The sequence below is a fragment of the Bombina bombina genome, chromosome 8, assembly GCF_027579735.1.
Source record: "Bombina bombina isolate aBomBom1 chromosome 8, aBomBom1.pri, whole genome shotgun sequence".
NCBI classification, from domain to species: Eukaryota; Metazoa; Chordata; class Amphibia; order Anura; family Bombinatoridae; genus Bombina; species Bombina bombina.
Genome location: NC_069506.1, coordinates 135,836,908 through 135,853,058, shown reverse-complemented (window position 1 = coordinate 135,853,058; position 16,151 = coordinate 135,836,908). Strand labels below are relative to the sequence as shown.

General features: G+C 39.3%; 1 protein-coding gene across 1 annotated transcript in view; it reads right to left on the bottom strand.

Moving 5' to 3' along the window:
* The window catches only part of IL4I1 (interleukin 4 induced 1), an 88,922-nt gene that overhangs the window by 16,077 nt on the left and 56,694 nt on the right, over positions 1 to 16,151 (bottom strand). The window contains exon 6 of the mRNA XM_053690589.1: positions 3,594 to 3,730. Within this exon, the coding sequence (XP_053546564.1) occupies positions 3,594 to 3,730 (137 nt within the window). The remainder of the gene's footprint in view (positions 1 to 3,593; positions 3,731 to 16,151) is intronic.

The window sequence follows — 16,151 nt, the reverse complement described above, 5'->3', positions numbered from 1 at the left end:
TTATCGTCCCATCTCCCTACTCAACTCGGACTACAAGATCTTGATGAAGATCTTGGCTGATAGACTAAAAGTGGTCCTGACCGACATTATTCACCCGGACCAAACGGGATTTATGAGCCACAGAACATCAGTGACTAATGTGAGAAGGGTACTACATGCCATTGCTCACTATGAGGGGGGACTGGAACTCCCCGAGATGGCAGATCAACCGGAGGCCTTCCTGCTATCTTTGGATGCAGAGAAGGCCTTCGACAGGGTTGAGTGGAGCCACTTGCAGGACGTACTCCAGCGCTTTGGCTTCTCGGGATCATTTCCCCAATATATCAGCAATATCTACAAGACCCCATGGATTGCTATCATGGCTAACGGGTTATTCTCGCCGCGTATCACACTACAAAGAGGCACCCGTCAAGGGTGCCCTCTATCCCCCCTTCTTTTCAACCTAGCCCTTGAGCCACTGGCTGTTAAGTTGCGTAAAGTCTATCCGGGTATGAGGATGGGAGAGGAGAGGATGCATCTGGCATTATATGCGGATGACATGCTCTTATTTGTGGAACATCCCGCAAAACATATCCCAAAAATCCTGGCAACCATTGAGGCCTTTGGGTCCTTTTCCGGCTATAGGATAAACAAAACAAAATCGGAAATCTTATGGCTTTGGAGACATAAGGCACAGTCACGCTCCTATCCATTTCAAGAGGCTGGGGACACCTTGACCTATCTGGGCATTAAATTGTCCACCAATAGGCAAACCTTATACCGTAATAACATCACGCGGGTGTGTTGTGACATAGCTCAAACCTTAGAAGGATGGAGAAACTTACTGATCTCTCTCACAGGGCGAATCAACTTGGTGAAAATGGTCATCCTACCACGGATACTATATTCTCTCTTGATGCTGCCTTTTCTGATTACCCGAAAAGACCTGGCGATCTACTCAAAAGCCCTATCTAAGTTCTTATGGAAGGGGGGCAGATCTAGAATAGCTCTCAAGAAATTATATGCACGGCCCTCCTCGGGTGGTCTGGGTCTCCCCGACCTGAAGCTATACAACTGGGCAGCAATCAACCGTCTAATGCTGGATTGGCAATTAAAGACGGAACACTTCTACACACCCGAACTCGAGAGGAATGCACTAAAGGGGTTTGAACCCTCACTTCTGCCTTACACCCCGTCTAATAACCTCCCGACGGGGGTCAAGGATAGTTTCCTCTATAGGGACGTATTGCGGGCATGGTGGCAAACCCTAAAATACCTGGGCCGGCGTCACGCGTCCCCCAGGCTAATCCCTCTGCGAAACAATACCTGCTTCCCTCCTGGGATTGATACTTCCCCGTTTACCAACTGGGAAACCAAAGGCTTATGCTCAGTGGGAGATGCTCTTGACATCTCTAGAAAATGCGTTAGGTCCTTTGAGGAATTGCAAACTCAATTTGGGCTACCGCGGGCCCACTTCTACGCCTATCTTCAGATGAGGCATTACGTGAACCAGCTTATTAGAGAGGACCCACAATTCTGGGAACCGCACATATTTACTGTGTCAATGTCTACTTTTAAGCTTGGAAGTTTCTCTATCTCGGGGATTTACAAAACACTGCTGAGCCATATTGAATCTAAACATCTAGCCCTACTAGAGAATAGATGGAGAGGCCACTTGGAAAGGGAGGATCTTCCAGAGCTAATCCAGCGCAGTGTAGAAAACGCTAAAAAAGCAACGCTGTCCATGACGTTGAGAGAGTCCCAGATCAGAATGCTGCATAAAGATTACATTATACCACGTAGGCTAGCTAAATGGAAACATGGGGTGAGGAATGAGTGTAGTAAGTGTAGGATTGGTGACCCGAACTTTCTTCATTACTTCTACACCTGCCCACGAGTTCACCAGTTCTGGGGTAGAATAGCCTTATGGATCACAAGGGTAATTAAAATCAAGGTCAAGATAGGGATAGAGCAAGTCTGCTTCCTGAATTGGGAAGAACAAGATACTAGACACACCTCACTACTCACCACTATGATCTTGATTGCCAGAAAGGTCATACTGAGAGTTTGGACCGAAAGCGCTGCTCCCACCTTTATTGCATTTAAACACAACTTGCATAAGCAATTACTTACTGAACAATTAGACACCAAAATGGACACTGACAGAAGGCTTAGACACTTCATTACTAAATGGCGGAAGTACATTGATACTCTACCATTGGATTCACAAAAACAATTGTTGCTCCCATTTGCGCATACTGAATACATGTTGACGGCCTCTTTAAGGGGAGAATGGACATTCCTACAACAAACACGAGGGGGCGGGGGGGGGGGAGAGAGAATACCGCTATCTAGGATGATGAGACTGCTCTATGGCCCCTACCCCCTCCTGCTTACCCCCTACCCCTGACCCTTGTAGACCCTTTGATGTGTGAGTAGATTTCTTTTTTTTTTTTTTTTTTTTTTCTCTCTCTTCCTCTCCCTCTTTTTCCGAACCGCACAGTATAAATTGAAACAGCAACCTTATAGAATGCTGGAAATGACTGCGCATAAATGCTAGGCGCAAATGTTGGTGGTTAATTAAGGTTTAAGGGGGGTGGGACTGGGGAAGGGAAAGTTATTATCCTAAAGGAAAACTGTCATAGAATAACTGTAAAAACCAGAAAAAGGACCTGAGAGATTGATATATGATATACGACATTTTTGTACATTGCAACAATTTATACTCAGTTGTATAGCTGCCTATTTATTCATGTAAATGTTGTCCTGGATGTAATGACATAACTGTATTTGTGCAATATCTCTTGTCCTCAATAAAACAGAATTTAAAAAAAAAAAAAAAGCAATCATATGTCTTTAAGTACATTTGTGCTTCTTATCTTTACTATTCTTGTCAATCCCAATTGTATTATGTGTGCCCTGTACATCTCTGTTATTAATAATAATAATAATAATAATAATAATAATAATAATAATAAAGTATTATTATTATTATGATCTAGACTTGTACATGATTGAAAAATTTGTTTCGGTTCTGTTCGGATCGATTCGGATTTTTTCAAATTTCGGTTCAGATCGTTTCGAATTCGGAAAAATTTGAATGAATTTGTTTCGGATTTCTTTCGGATTCATTCGGATTCAAATAAATTCGGCTGGATTCGGTTTTATTCGGTTCGATTCGGAAATTTTGAATTTTGGTATGTGTTAGGTGGGATATGCTGTGTATTAGACTAGTATTATGTACTGTATATTAGGTGTAACCCATAGCAGAGTGATATAACCTAATATACTGTACAATACTAGTGTAATCCATGGCCATCCGAATCTACCGAATAAATCCGAACCAATTCGGATTTATTCGGTAGATTCGGCACTATTTCAATTCGGAAATTCGAATCGATCCGAATCTCTGAATTTAAGAAATTCGGCCGTATTTCTGAATCGATCCGAAACGAATCGCACATGTCTATTATGATCCTTTATTTGTAAAGTGCTGACAAATTCTGTAGTAGGGGTATATAATGACAGTGATTTCTGTTAAAAAAAAAAAGAAGAAAAAAAAGAAATGTAGATACATAAGAAATGTTTGTCCATGTGCTGGTGTTTTGACTTACTTTACATTGTCACTTATATCGCTTTGAAAGTAAAGCATTTCAGTGAGGGAAAGGTACATGAAGCATTCAATGTTTAACAGATCTCCCATCATCCTCACAGCTTCTCTACTCAGGTTGGCTTCCCTCAGGAAGTATTCCTAAGAGAAACAATAGCAAATTGTGTTATGATAAAAAGTACTGCAAAAATTCCAATTTAAAATTTCAAGTCCAAAATGCATGATTCAAATATTCAAAGTTGATTTTGTTTAGATAAAATACCATTCTAAGCACTTATTTATTAAAATACAGGCACTATGGCCTATATACTATGTGACCTGTGAGTGTTGTGTTTGTATCAGTGGTGATGAGTCTGCCCTCACAACCAAGACAATTAAAGTGATTGTAAAGTTTAATAATTTAAAGCCCAGTATCTAAAAATAATCTTAAGAACAGGGGCACTTTAAGTCATTAACGTATATAAAGACGCTCTCCTTCTGTATTTAGTATATCAATGACGAACTGAATGAGCTGAGCGCCAAAGGGGGCATGCAACGATTGGAGGAAGCCGGATTCATCATCGATATGCTCAATTCAGAAGCCGATGCGGGTGGAGGATCGGCGGTATGTTTACCATAAAGAAATATTAAATATTTTTTTTAAAAAGCGTCTTTTTAAAGTTTAATGAATTAAAGTGCCCATGTTTTTAGGATTTTTAGACACTTTAATTCATTAAACTTTACAATCACTTTAAAAAATAATGAGCTCAAGCACCAAGGCAGCTCACAAATTATTACTTTCTATGGATTCTAGAACAACTTTAGGGCGTATATTTATCAATGTGCGAGCGGACATGATACGATGTGCGTATCATGTCTGCTGCACATCGATAAATGCCGACAGCATACGTTGTCAGCATTTATCATTGCCCCAGAAGTTCTTGTGAACTGCTTGTGCAATGCCGCCCCCTGCAGATTCGCGGCCACGCTAGCAGGGGGTGTCAATCAATCCGAACGTATTCGTCTGCTTCCTCAGAGCAGGCGGACAAGTTATGGAGCAGCGGTCTTTAGACTGTTGCTTCATAACTTCTGTTTCCAGTGAGCCTAAAGGCTCGCACAGAAACAAGGGGCATCAAGCTCCATACAGAGCTTGATAAATTGGCCCCTAGATTTTTAATATTCATATATATTTCTAATCTGCTTTCAATCCCACATTTTTGTAGTAATGCCTAAAATAAGTCTAACAATGCAGAGGAGCAGTACCTTCCCTACCCCAATGGACCCTCCTCTGATATATATTTCAAATTCTATTAATATATCCCTTAAAGGGACAGTAAACACATTGTAATTACAAGACATTTATGTTGTCTTGCAAGAGAATAACATACAAGCCAAGTCGTAATGTTTTTAAAACAAATTGACAGCCATTTTACTGCAAATTATTTTTCAGTAGCAAAATTCCACCCACCATTTCCCTTATTTAGATGAGCCAATCTGGGTTTTAGTCCTCAGACAACAGGGGTACCTGTTGGCGCTAATAATAGCACGGGTGTGATAAACAATATCGCTGGACCTCGCTAACATTAGCGTGCAACCTTATATTACCTTATATTACAAGTATATGGTAAATTCAATTTTCCAGAGAAAGGTTAGCTCGGCAGACATCACGCAAACTATACTTTCAATGGATATTGCATATATACTGGATAATATCTAGGGTTATCTTTTCTTTCTTATTTTAAGACCCATTTTCTCATTATTTAGTTTAAAAACATCAACAAAGTTTTCAAATGGAGTAAAAACAGGTTTGAGTTGTCATGTTGTGACTGTGGCAGTAATCCAATTCACATTTCTCTATAAAAAATAACAGACATTTTCCAGTTATCCCACATGAACTGTCTGATAAAGGGTCATTAATCTCCTGAAAACGTTTAACCCCTTAACGACCGAGGACGTGCAGGGTACGTCCTCAAAAAAAAGGCAGTTAATGCCTGAGAACGTACCCTGCACGTCCTCGGTTTGGAAAGCAGCTGGAAGCGATCCTGCTCGCTTCCAGCTGCTTTCCGGTTATTGCAGTGATGCCTCGATATGGAGGCATCCTGCAATAACCTTTGGTAGCCATCTGGTGCAGAGAGAGCCACTCTGTGGCCCTCTCTGCACCGGAGATCGGTGGCTCCCTGCGCTGTTGGGTGGGAGCCGGACCGGGAGGCGGGTGGCGGCCATCGATGGCCCTGGTTATGTGCAGGGGGGGCGGGATCGTGGGCGGGGACGAGCAGGGGCGCGCACGGACGCGCGCGCGTGCACGGGAGGGCGGGGGCGGGCGCGTGCACGGGGAGGGAGCGGGTGGGAACCGCTACACTACAGAAAATGATTTAATAAAAAATGTATAAATTTCGAAATATTTAAAAAAAAAAAAGATCAGCAAGGTGGTGGGGGTTTGTCTGTGTGGGGGGGGGGAAGCTACACTACAGAAAAAAGCCCCAAAAAAATAAAAAAAGCACTTTTTTTTGCAAACTGGGTACTGGCAGACAGCTGCCAGTACCCAAGATGGCCCCCAATGAGGCAGAGGGGAGGGTTAGAGAGCGGTTTTGGGGGGGATCAGGGAGGTTGGGGGCTAAGGGGGGGATCCTACACCCTAGCATATGTAAATATGCTAAAAAATTTTTTTATTTTTTTTAAAAAACCCTTTTATTTTAGTACTGGCAGACTTTCTGCCAGTACTTAAGATGGCGGGGACAATTGTGGGGTGGGGGAGGGAAGGGAGCTGTTTGGGAGGGATCAGGGGGTGGGATGTGTCAGGTGGGAGGCTGATCTCTACACTAAAGCTAAAATTAACCCTGCAAGCTCCCTACAAACTCCCTAATTAACCCCTTCACTGCTAGCCATAATACACGTGTGAGGCGCAGCAGGATTTAGCGGCCTTCTAATTACCAGAAAGCAACGCCAAAGTCATATATGTCTGCTATTTCTGAACAAAGGGGATCCCAGACAAGTATTTACAACCATTTGTGCCATAATTGCACAAGCTGTTTGTAAATTATTTCAGTGAGAAACCTAAAATTGTGAAAAATTTAACTTTTTTTTCAATTTGATCGCATTTGGCGGTGAAATGGTGGCATGAAATATACCAAAATGTGCCTAGATCAATACTTGGGGTTGTCTACTATACTACACTAAAGCTAAAATTAACCCTACAAGCTCCCTAAAAGCTCCCTAATTAACCCCTTAACTGCTGGGCATAATACACTTGTGGTGCGCAGTGGCATTTAGCGGCCTTCTAATTACCAAAAAGCAACGCCAAAGCCATATATGTCTGCTATTTCTGAACAAAGGGGATCCCAGAGAAGAATTTACAACCATGTATGCCATAATTGCACAAGTTGTTTGTAAATAATTTCAGTGAGAAACCAAAAGTTTGTGAAAAAATTTGTGAAAAAGTGAACGATTTTTTGTATTTGATCGCATTTGGCGGTGAAATGGTGGTATAAAATATACCAAAATTGTCCTAGATCAATACTTTGGGATGTCTACTAAAAAAAAATATATACATGTCAAGGGATATTCAGGGATTCCTGAAAGATATTAGTGTTCTAATGTAACTAGCGCTAATTTTGGAAAAAAGTGGTTTGGAAATAGCAAAGTGCTACTTGTATTTATGGCCCTATAACTTGCACAAAAAGCAAAGAACATGTAAACATTGGGTATTTCTAAACTCAGGACAAAATTTTGAAACTATTTAGCATGGGTGTTTTTTGGTGGTTGTAGATATGTAACAGATTTTGGGGGTCAAAGTTAGAAAAAGTGTGTTTTTTTCAATTTTTCCTCATATTTTATATTTTTTTTTATAGTAAATTATAAGATATGATGAAAATAATGGTATCTTTAGAAAGTCCATTTAGTGGCAAGAAAAACGGTATATAATATGTGTGGGTACAGTAAATGAGTAAGAAGAAAATTACAGCTAAACACAAACACCGCAAAAATGTAAAAATAGCCTTGGTCCCAAACGGACAGAAAATGGAAAAGTGCTGTGGTCATTAAGGGGTTAAAGGAACAATCAAGTCCATAAAAAAATTTCATGATTCAAATAGGGCATGTCATTTTAAACAACTTTCCAATTTACTTCTATCACCAATGTTGCTTTGTTCTCTTGGTATTCTTAGTTGAAATCTAAACCTAGAAGGTTCATATGCTAATTTCTTAGAACTTGAAGGCTGCCTCTAATCTAAATGCATTTTGAAAGTTTTTCACCACTAGATGGCGTTAGTTCATTTGTTTCATATAGATAACATTGAGCTTATGCACGTGAATTTACAGAGGAGTGAGCACTGATTGGCTAAAATGCAGGTCTGTCAAAAGAACTAAAATAAGGGGTCAGTCTGCAGAGGCTTAGATATAAGGTAATTACAAAGGTAAAACATGTATTATTATAACTGTGTTGGTTATGCAAAACTGGGGAATGGGTAATTAAGGGATTATCTATCTTTTAAAACAACAAGAAATCTGGTGTTGACTGTTCCTTTAAATGTTCTCCTTTTTGTAAGTTATTAAAGGTATTCAACTCTGCTTGACATTTTTAGTCATATAAGAATTTATCTTTCATTTAGTCCACTGGCTTACACAGTACCACCTACTCTCAACAGCCATCCCAAATATTATACAGTTCACTTGTGAGATGCCAGCAAATTTAAAGGAGTCATGTGTCAAACGTGGGAGCTATCAAAATAAGACCTTATCTGTCATAATAATTCAGATTTTAGATATGCATATAAAACTGATATCAGTCTGTGCAAGTTATCGCTTTTTTCATTTTTTTTAAACTACATTAGTTTATGTCTATGTAGTCAGAGAGTGCTATAACATTATAGGGATATAATCGCCTAACAGCACATTTGTAATTATGCACATGGGCCAGGTTACAAGTGGCGCTAATAATAGCATGGGTGTGATAAACAATATCGCTGGACCTTGCTAACATTAGCGCGCAACCTTATATTACAAGTATATGGTAAATTCCATTTTCCAGAGAAAGGTTAGCTTGGCAGACATGAGTCTATCGCAAGCTATACTTTCAATGGATATTGCAACAATGCTAAATAGTGCTCATATCACAAGTTGAAAGTTATAGGTTGTGCTTGAGCAAAATACGAAACTTAAATATGTAGTGTTACTTTTCACAAAACACATCCAAAACATATTAAAATAAACAATAACACTTATAGATATACTTTTAAATAAAAAATATATCATTGTAATATTGTTAAAAATGTTTTAATTGTGTTTAGAAGGGATATGGTATATGGCAAAGTGTTTTACTTGGAATGGATGCAGATCTTAAAAGGAAATATTCTTTTTATTTGTAAGTATATATTTCTAATGTGATGCAATATATCTGTATTTATTCAAATAGATATATAAGTATAGCTATATATTTTACAAAAAAATATTCATATATATGTTACGGGTAAAGTAAGATATCCGGGTAAAACGAACATTACCCAAGTGGCTGTGGGTAAAGCCCGATGTACTGTAATTCCCCCATCTACACTATATTTTTGCCTCCGCCTGGGGGCTTCAAAGAAGGCGCCTGCCGATCCCCTGGCACCCAACCCAAGTGAACCTTAGGGAATGAGGTTTACAAGGGGGGTTCGCCCCCGTTGAACCCCCCAGTAGAGGCAAAAAAGATAGTGAAGATGGGGGAATTACAGTGCATCTTATATATGTTTGATGCGGTTACTCAATGAAGCACATGCACTATGAGCGGATTTATGATTTGCATCGGGCTTTACCCACAGACGCTTGGATAATGTCCATTTTACCTGGGTAATCCTAGGATTACCCAATATCTGACTTTACCCATAACATAATCTATATATAGTCAAAGAAAAAGAAAGGATGCAGAATGCTATTTTCCAAACATAACTTGACTTTATTTTTGTTAAAAAGTCAGTGAATACACGATCAGGTCATAATGGTAGCAAATTACTGAATATCTGCTGCTGACATGTTTCGCCTGTCAATATATATATAAATACAAGCTTCCTGTGGGAGGAGCAAGGAGGAAGGTGTGCAGGCTCTGAGCTCCTGTGAAAACGGAGCTAAGCTTAACATCCGATACCCCGCCACGAAGCCCTATTGCCGGGGTGAAAGATTTACCCGGCCGGGGGGACAGAAAAGAGTGGCATCAGGAAGTCACAGCGCCCTAAGCTTAGACCTACTGCATCTGCTAAACAGAGAACTAAAAATTCAACGGAGGTCATAAACAGATAAACTGCCAGTACAGACTTTGATAAATACCCTGAGTACACCTGGCACCGGGAGCCGGAGTTTGGAGGAGCAGTGGAAGACCTAGCGTGAGAGACTGCCCAGAGCACTACTGGCAATACAGACCGGGAAGCGGCTGAACACCCCCCCATATCGGTAAGTCGGCCGGCAATGATGACGACATGAGTACCTGACGCCGCTGCAGCGGGGAATAGCCGCACAAGACTGCAGGTGAAAGTGGTACTGGTCGCACATCGGAGGATCTAGAGCAAAGGCCCCCCGGGTGGGGTAAGGCTTAGACGGAACCAGCAAGTGAGTGGTCGTGAAGCAATGGGGGGGTAAGTAAGTGTGCAAACATATGACTGAAGGCACGAGTGCTGCGTATGAAAGCAGGGTATAAAGGGTAAGGAGGACACTGAGGTGGATTGTGGCCGGGGGTGTCAAAGAGGATATACAGAACACCAGAAAGGCCTAGCACGATAAACCACCTAAAAAGTACTTTGGGAGACGTTAAATACCTAACTGTTACCTTTAGGACAAACGGCTGTATGGTGCACACCCCTGTCTTAGACTTGTGATTTTGGCAAAGTACTGTCTGCAAAACAAGACAAGTTTGGCGCCCAAGGTTTAAACAGAGCAAGTTGGAATATTGGGATAGAGGTTATTTGGGACAAAAACGCTGCAGTATTAAGTTACAGCCAAGGAGAGTTAAATATCTATACCTTGAATGGGTTAAAGTGAACTGTGTAAAAGTATCAGCAGAGAGAAAAAGAAAAAAAGAAAAGACTGAGACTTTTCCTAAAAGCTTGAGACAATTTTTTTTTCCAAAGTTATACAGCCATCTAGCAAAAGTTTATAGCAAGATTGTATTCATTTACTTATTTAAGATTGTATTTACAGGATATTTATTTCTGACATGAGATGAAAAAGATTATATCAAGCCAAAAGTAATTTAAAGGTGTCACACTGTGTTGCTAAAAACTTGCTAAAACATACATGTAAATGGTATAGAGAAAGTGGGAATTACACAGGTGTGTCTTGCAAGAAGAAGATAGTCAATAAGTGATATAGAATTAGTCTCGTGGGGCAATAGCTACCTAACAAATGTTCATAGCAAGATTGTATTTACAGGATATTAATTTCTAGCAAGAGAGGTGGCTAAGATAGGATCACAGGCCAGAATTGAACTAAAAAGCGCAAAGTGGTACAGCCATCCAGCAAATGTTTATAGTAAGATTGTATTTATTTATTTATTCAAGACTGTGTTTACAGGATACTTATTTATGGCAAGAGATGAAAAGATTATAACAAGCCGAAAGCAATTTAAAGTTGTCATACTATGTCGCTAAAATATATATGTAAATGGTACAGATAAAGTGGAAATTATACAGGTGCGGTCTGTAAGAGGTTAACAGAAAGAACTTAGATAGAGCGTAGTGGATATACTGCAGTATTGTGATGAATAGTGAAAAGAATAGAGCCACAGACCAGAACTGAACTAAAAAGCTTAAAGCAGTACAGCCATCTAGTAAATGTTTATAGTAAGAGTGTATTTACAGGATACTTATTTATAGTAAGATTGTATTTATTTACTTATTCAAGACTGTATTTATTTCTAGCAAGAGAGGTGGCTAAGATAGGATCACAGGCCAGAATTGAACTAAAAAGTGTAAAGTGGTACAGCCATCTAGCAAATGTTTATAGTAAGAGTGCATTTATTTACTTATCCAAGACTGTATTTACAGGACACTTATTTCTGGCAAAAGATGAAAAGATTATAACAAGCCAAGTTGCCATACTATGCTGCTAAGATATAGATATAAATGCTGTAGATAAAGTGGAAATTACACAGGTGCGGTCTGTAAGAGGTCAATAGAAAGAACTAAGATAAAGCGTAGTGAACACACGGCAGTATTACGAATAGTAAAAAGAATAGCACAGGTTGTATTTGACTAAGAAAGATATTCAGGAGGCTGATCTCAAGTAATCGGCACGCTGAGGTATTTGGAGTAAAATTTTTGCAGAGGTTGACATAATCTGCCTGAGAACTGCCCTTTCTCTTTTTTTTTTTTTTTTTTTTTTTTTTTTTTCTTTTTTTTTTTTTTTTTGTTAAGAACAGAGTATAAGTGAACATAGTTGGGATCAAGAGAGAAACATATAAATGGAAAAGTATATGACAAACACAAAAAATAGATCACCAGCAATGCCAGTGAAAAAGGATAAAAAGCAGAAAGCACAAAATGAAACTAGTACAGAACCCAATATCCAGAGCCCAGAAAGAAATCCAGAAACACAGCTTACTACAAATCAATTAGCAGAGTTAATTTTACCTCAATTTGAAATGGTGAAAAAAGAGATCTCAGAATTATCGCAGGAAATTAGGCAATTTTCGATTAGAATAACGGAGGTAGAAAATAGGGTGTCTGAGGTAGAGGACAAACAAAATATACAAGAAACAATAGTGGCAAGGCACACAGACAAAATTAATGCTCTACAGACAAAAATTGAAGACTTGGAAGACAGGTCACGGCGGAGCAATATCCGCATAGTCGGTCTGCCTGAAACTAATGGACAGGAAGATCTACTAACTTTTGGTGCAGTCACACTGCCAAATCTGCTAGGAATGCAATCCGATAAGATAACACTACACTATCTATAGTGTAGCACACAGGATTGGACCACTAAGGCAACCTAGGGAGAGTAATTCTAGGCCAAGAGTAATCATTATCAAATATTTGAATTTTCAAGACAAAGTTAGCATAATGTATCACTATAGAAAATTGAGAACACTGCAGATAGGTGGCAAACCAATCCTGATTTTTCAGGACTTCTCGATGGAGACATCGGGGAGAAGACGAGCCATGGCACCGTATTGTACGGGGCTCATAAAAGCTGGCTTAAGAGCCACTATGAGATACCCAGCTAAAATTACGGTTCTAGGGATAGATGGTGTCACAACACTTAATACGGTGGAAGAAGCAAAAAATTTTTGTACCGAGAATAATATAGAAGTGTAATGATATTAGATGGAAAGCTCTATATGGGTGGTCAAAAATGCAGAGATTAAGGAGAGTAGAGAAATGGAAACGGGGGAGGTGGGGGGGCTGGGAGATGAGAGGTATACTAATTTTTTTTTTTTTTTTTTTTTTTCGTCCATATCGTGTGGTTAACCAAAAGATTTTAGTAAAAGATGAGTGGATCACTTAACTTTGTATCATGGAATGTGGGAGGGATAACCTCCCCCATTAAACGCAAGAATATCTTCAAAGTACTGAAGAGACAGAAACCAGACATTATATTCCTTCAGGAATTACATCTAAAAGCCCACGAAATAGATAAGTTAAGAACGAACTGGCTTTCAGAAATTATTGCCACCCCATGTACAACACGTAAGCGTGGGGTGGCAATACTATTTAACAGAAGCTTGGATTATGAAATACTAAAAACTAAACTGGATCCGCAGGGCAGATTTATAATTATACAAGTTAAAATTGATGAAATAATATGGACCCTGTGTAATATATATGCACCCAACACATTTGAAAGGAAGTTCTGGCAACAGATAATAAAGGAAGTGACACCGAATCTAGGTCAGAATTTGATTATTGCAGGGGACATGAACATAACACCACACCCAGATAGTGATAGATCTAGGACTGGTCAAAAACAGATATATCAGAGAGAGGCAAGGTTTTTTCGTAATGTCTTAAAATGTATCAAAGTCCATGATATCTGGCGATTACAGCACCCAGACGAACGGTCCTATACGTGTGAATCTAAATCGTACAGATGCTTTTCAAGAATAGACATGTTCTTAATAGATGAACACCTCTTAAAATACGAGATTAACACACAAATAGAAGAGATAATATTGTCTGACCATGCAATAATTAGCTGTAAGATACTAACTCAGGACAAGCCGAGTAATAAGATAAATACTTTTAGATTCCCCGGATACATGTCTAAAAACACGAAATTTGTTAACTGGGTTTCAAATAAATGGAAAGAGTATATTGTACTCAACAGAGAGTATGAGGAGAAGTTAGAGATTTTGTGGGAGGCTGGTAAAGCAGTCATGCGCGGGGAGATAAAGGCATATATGGTCAAATTAAATCGTAAAAACAAGGCCAGGGAAGTGCAGTTGGCAAATCAGGTCAGAAAAGCATATACAAGATATCTAAATAACCCTAATCGAGCCAAGTGGGAAAAATACGCGTATGCCAAAACAGAAAGAGAACAGTTTATGAAAGAAAAATGGGCTAATGAGGAGGCAAAATGCAGGGCGAGATTTCAAGGACTGCAGGGTATTTCGGCAAAACACTTGGGCAAAATAACTAAGTTTCGTAAGAAACGTAATATAATTTCCACAATTAAAGAAGGAACGGACCTGTACACCAGCCCTATAACAATAAGAGAAAGATTCCTACAATATTATCAGAAGATATATAGGAAGAAGGAAATAAATAAGAAAGACAGGCAACAATTCTGGGAACAGATAGAGACCCCTAAAGTAACCCCAGTAGCTTTACAACAAATAAATGAATTAATTTCTGAAGGGGAAGTGTTAAAAGCAATACAAAAAGCCAAATCGGGGAAAGCACCCGGGCCAGACGGCCTTTCGGCTGAATTTTATAAAATGACGGCAGAAACAATAGTAGGGACGCTAACTAAACTATATAACGGATATTATTTGAAGAACGACATGAAATCTCCATATTTTTCTGATGCAATTATATCACTAATACATAAAAAGGGGAAAGACGCTACAAACATGTCATCATATAGGCCCATCTCATTATTAAATCACGACTATAAGATACTAATGTCAATAATAGCAGAAAGGCTAAAGAAAGTAATACCAGATTTAATACACACAGATCAGGCTGGGTTCATACCAGGCAGGAATTCCGTCCGTAACATGAGGAGAGTGTTAGTAATGGTGGATCATTTTTATCGGGTTGGGCAGGACACCACAGGGAAGAGAAAGAACCAGACGGATAAAGATATCGCATTAATAACAATAGACGCCGAGAAGGCATTTGATTCAATAGGGTGGGATCATCTTTTTGTATCTCTGGAGAAGTTCGGGTTCTCGGGTGCCCTGCTCAATCTGATCAAGGCGATTTACAAGAAACCTAAGTCACAGCTGTTAATTAATGGAGAATTATCTACGCCAATAATCCTCGAAAGAGGGACGCGACAAGGATGCCCGCTTTCCCCTTTACTATTCGACATAGCGCTCGAACCTTTGGCGATATACATTAGACAGAAATTAATACCAGTTAAGATAGGGGCAGAAAGTATGACGATCTCACTTTACGCGGATGACATTTTATTATTCGTGCATGACACAGCTACCAGCATCCCACAACTCCTACAATCAATCAAGAAATTCAGTTCTTTTACAGGGTACAAAATAAACCCTGCAAAATCTGAAATTTTATGGATAAAAAAAACTAAGTCCAGTCAAAATACAATCTTTAAAGAAGTGCAGTTCATCAATTACTTAGGGATCAAAATTGGGAGGAACCCAGGGGAGTGGTACCAGTTGAATTACAAGGAATTATTTGATAATATGGAAGCAGAAATAGGAAAGTGGAACCTGTATTACTTATCAGTATCGGCGCGCATAATTCTGATAAAAACGATTTTTTTCCCCAAAATATTATTTCGTCTTCAGAACTTACCATTAGTGATCAAGAAGAAAGATATAGATATATATAACAGAGTAAGCTCAAGATTCATATGGGGTAAACGGAAGGCACGTATATCAATAGAAAAATTGAGTTATGCAAAAAAATATGGTGGATTCGCTTTCCCTAACATAAGGTATTATAATTATGCCACTCTGATTAAATTCGGATTAGACTGGCTGACTGAGTCAGAATATGTTACTCATTATAAAGTAGAAACTGAGATAGTCAAACCTTTTAATCTGAAAGCAATATTACACTGCCCATATAAGAACCTACCAAGCAATGTGGCGAATCTAGTAACATTTACTAATATAATTTGGGCATGGCAAAAGTATTGCCATATAATGGGACAAGAGTACCAGGTGTCAACACTGTTGCCGATGGTTGGGTGCGTGGATTTTTCACCAGGGTTACATAATAGGATTTATAGTGAGTGGCAAAGCAGAGGTCTGAAATATTTTGCACAAATTAAAATGGGCACGGAAGGACCCATACGGACCTTTGAGAGTATGATGGCGGAATATAATATACCTGCTAAACAGTTTTATGCATATTTACAAGCAAGACATTACATAGAAACGTGTGACAGGAGATGTGGAACGGATTGGAGCCAATCTGTGCTG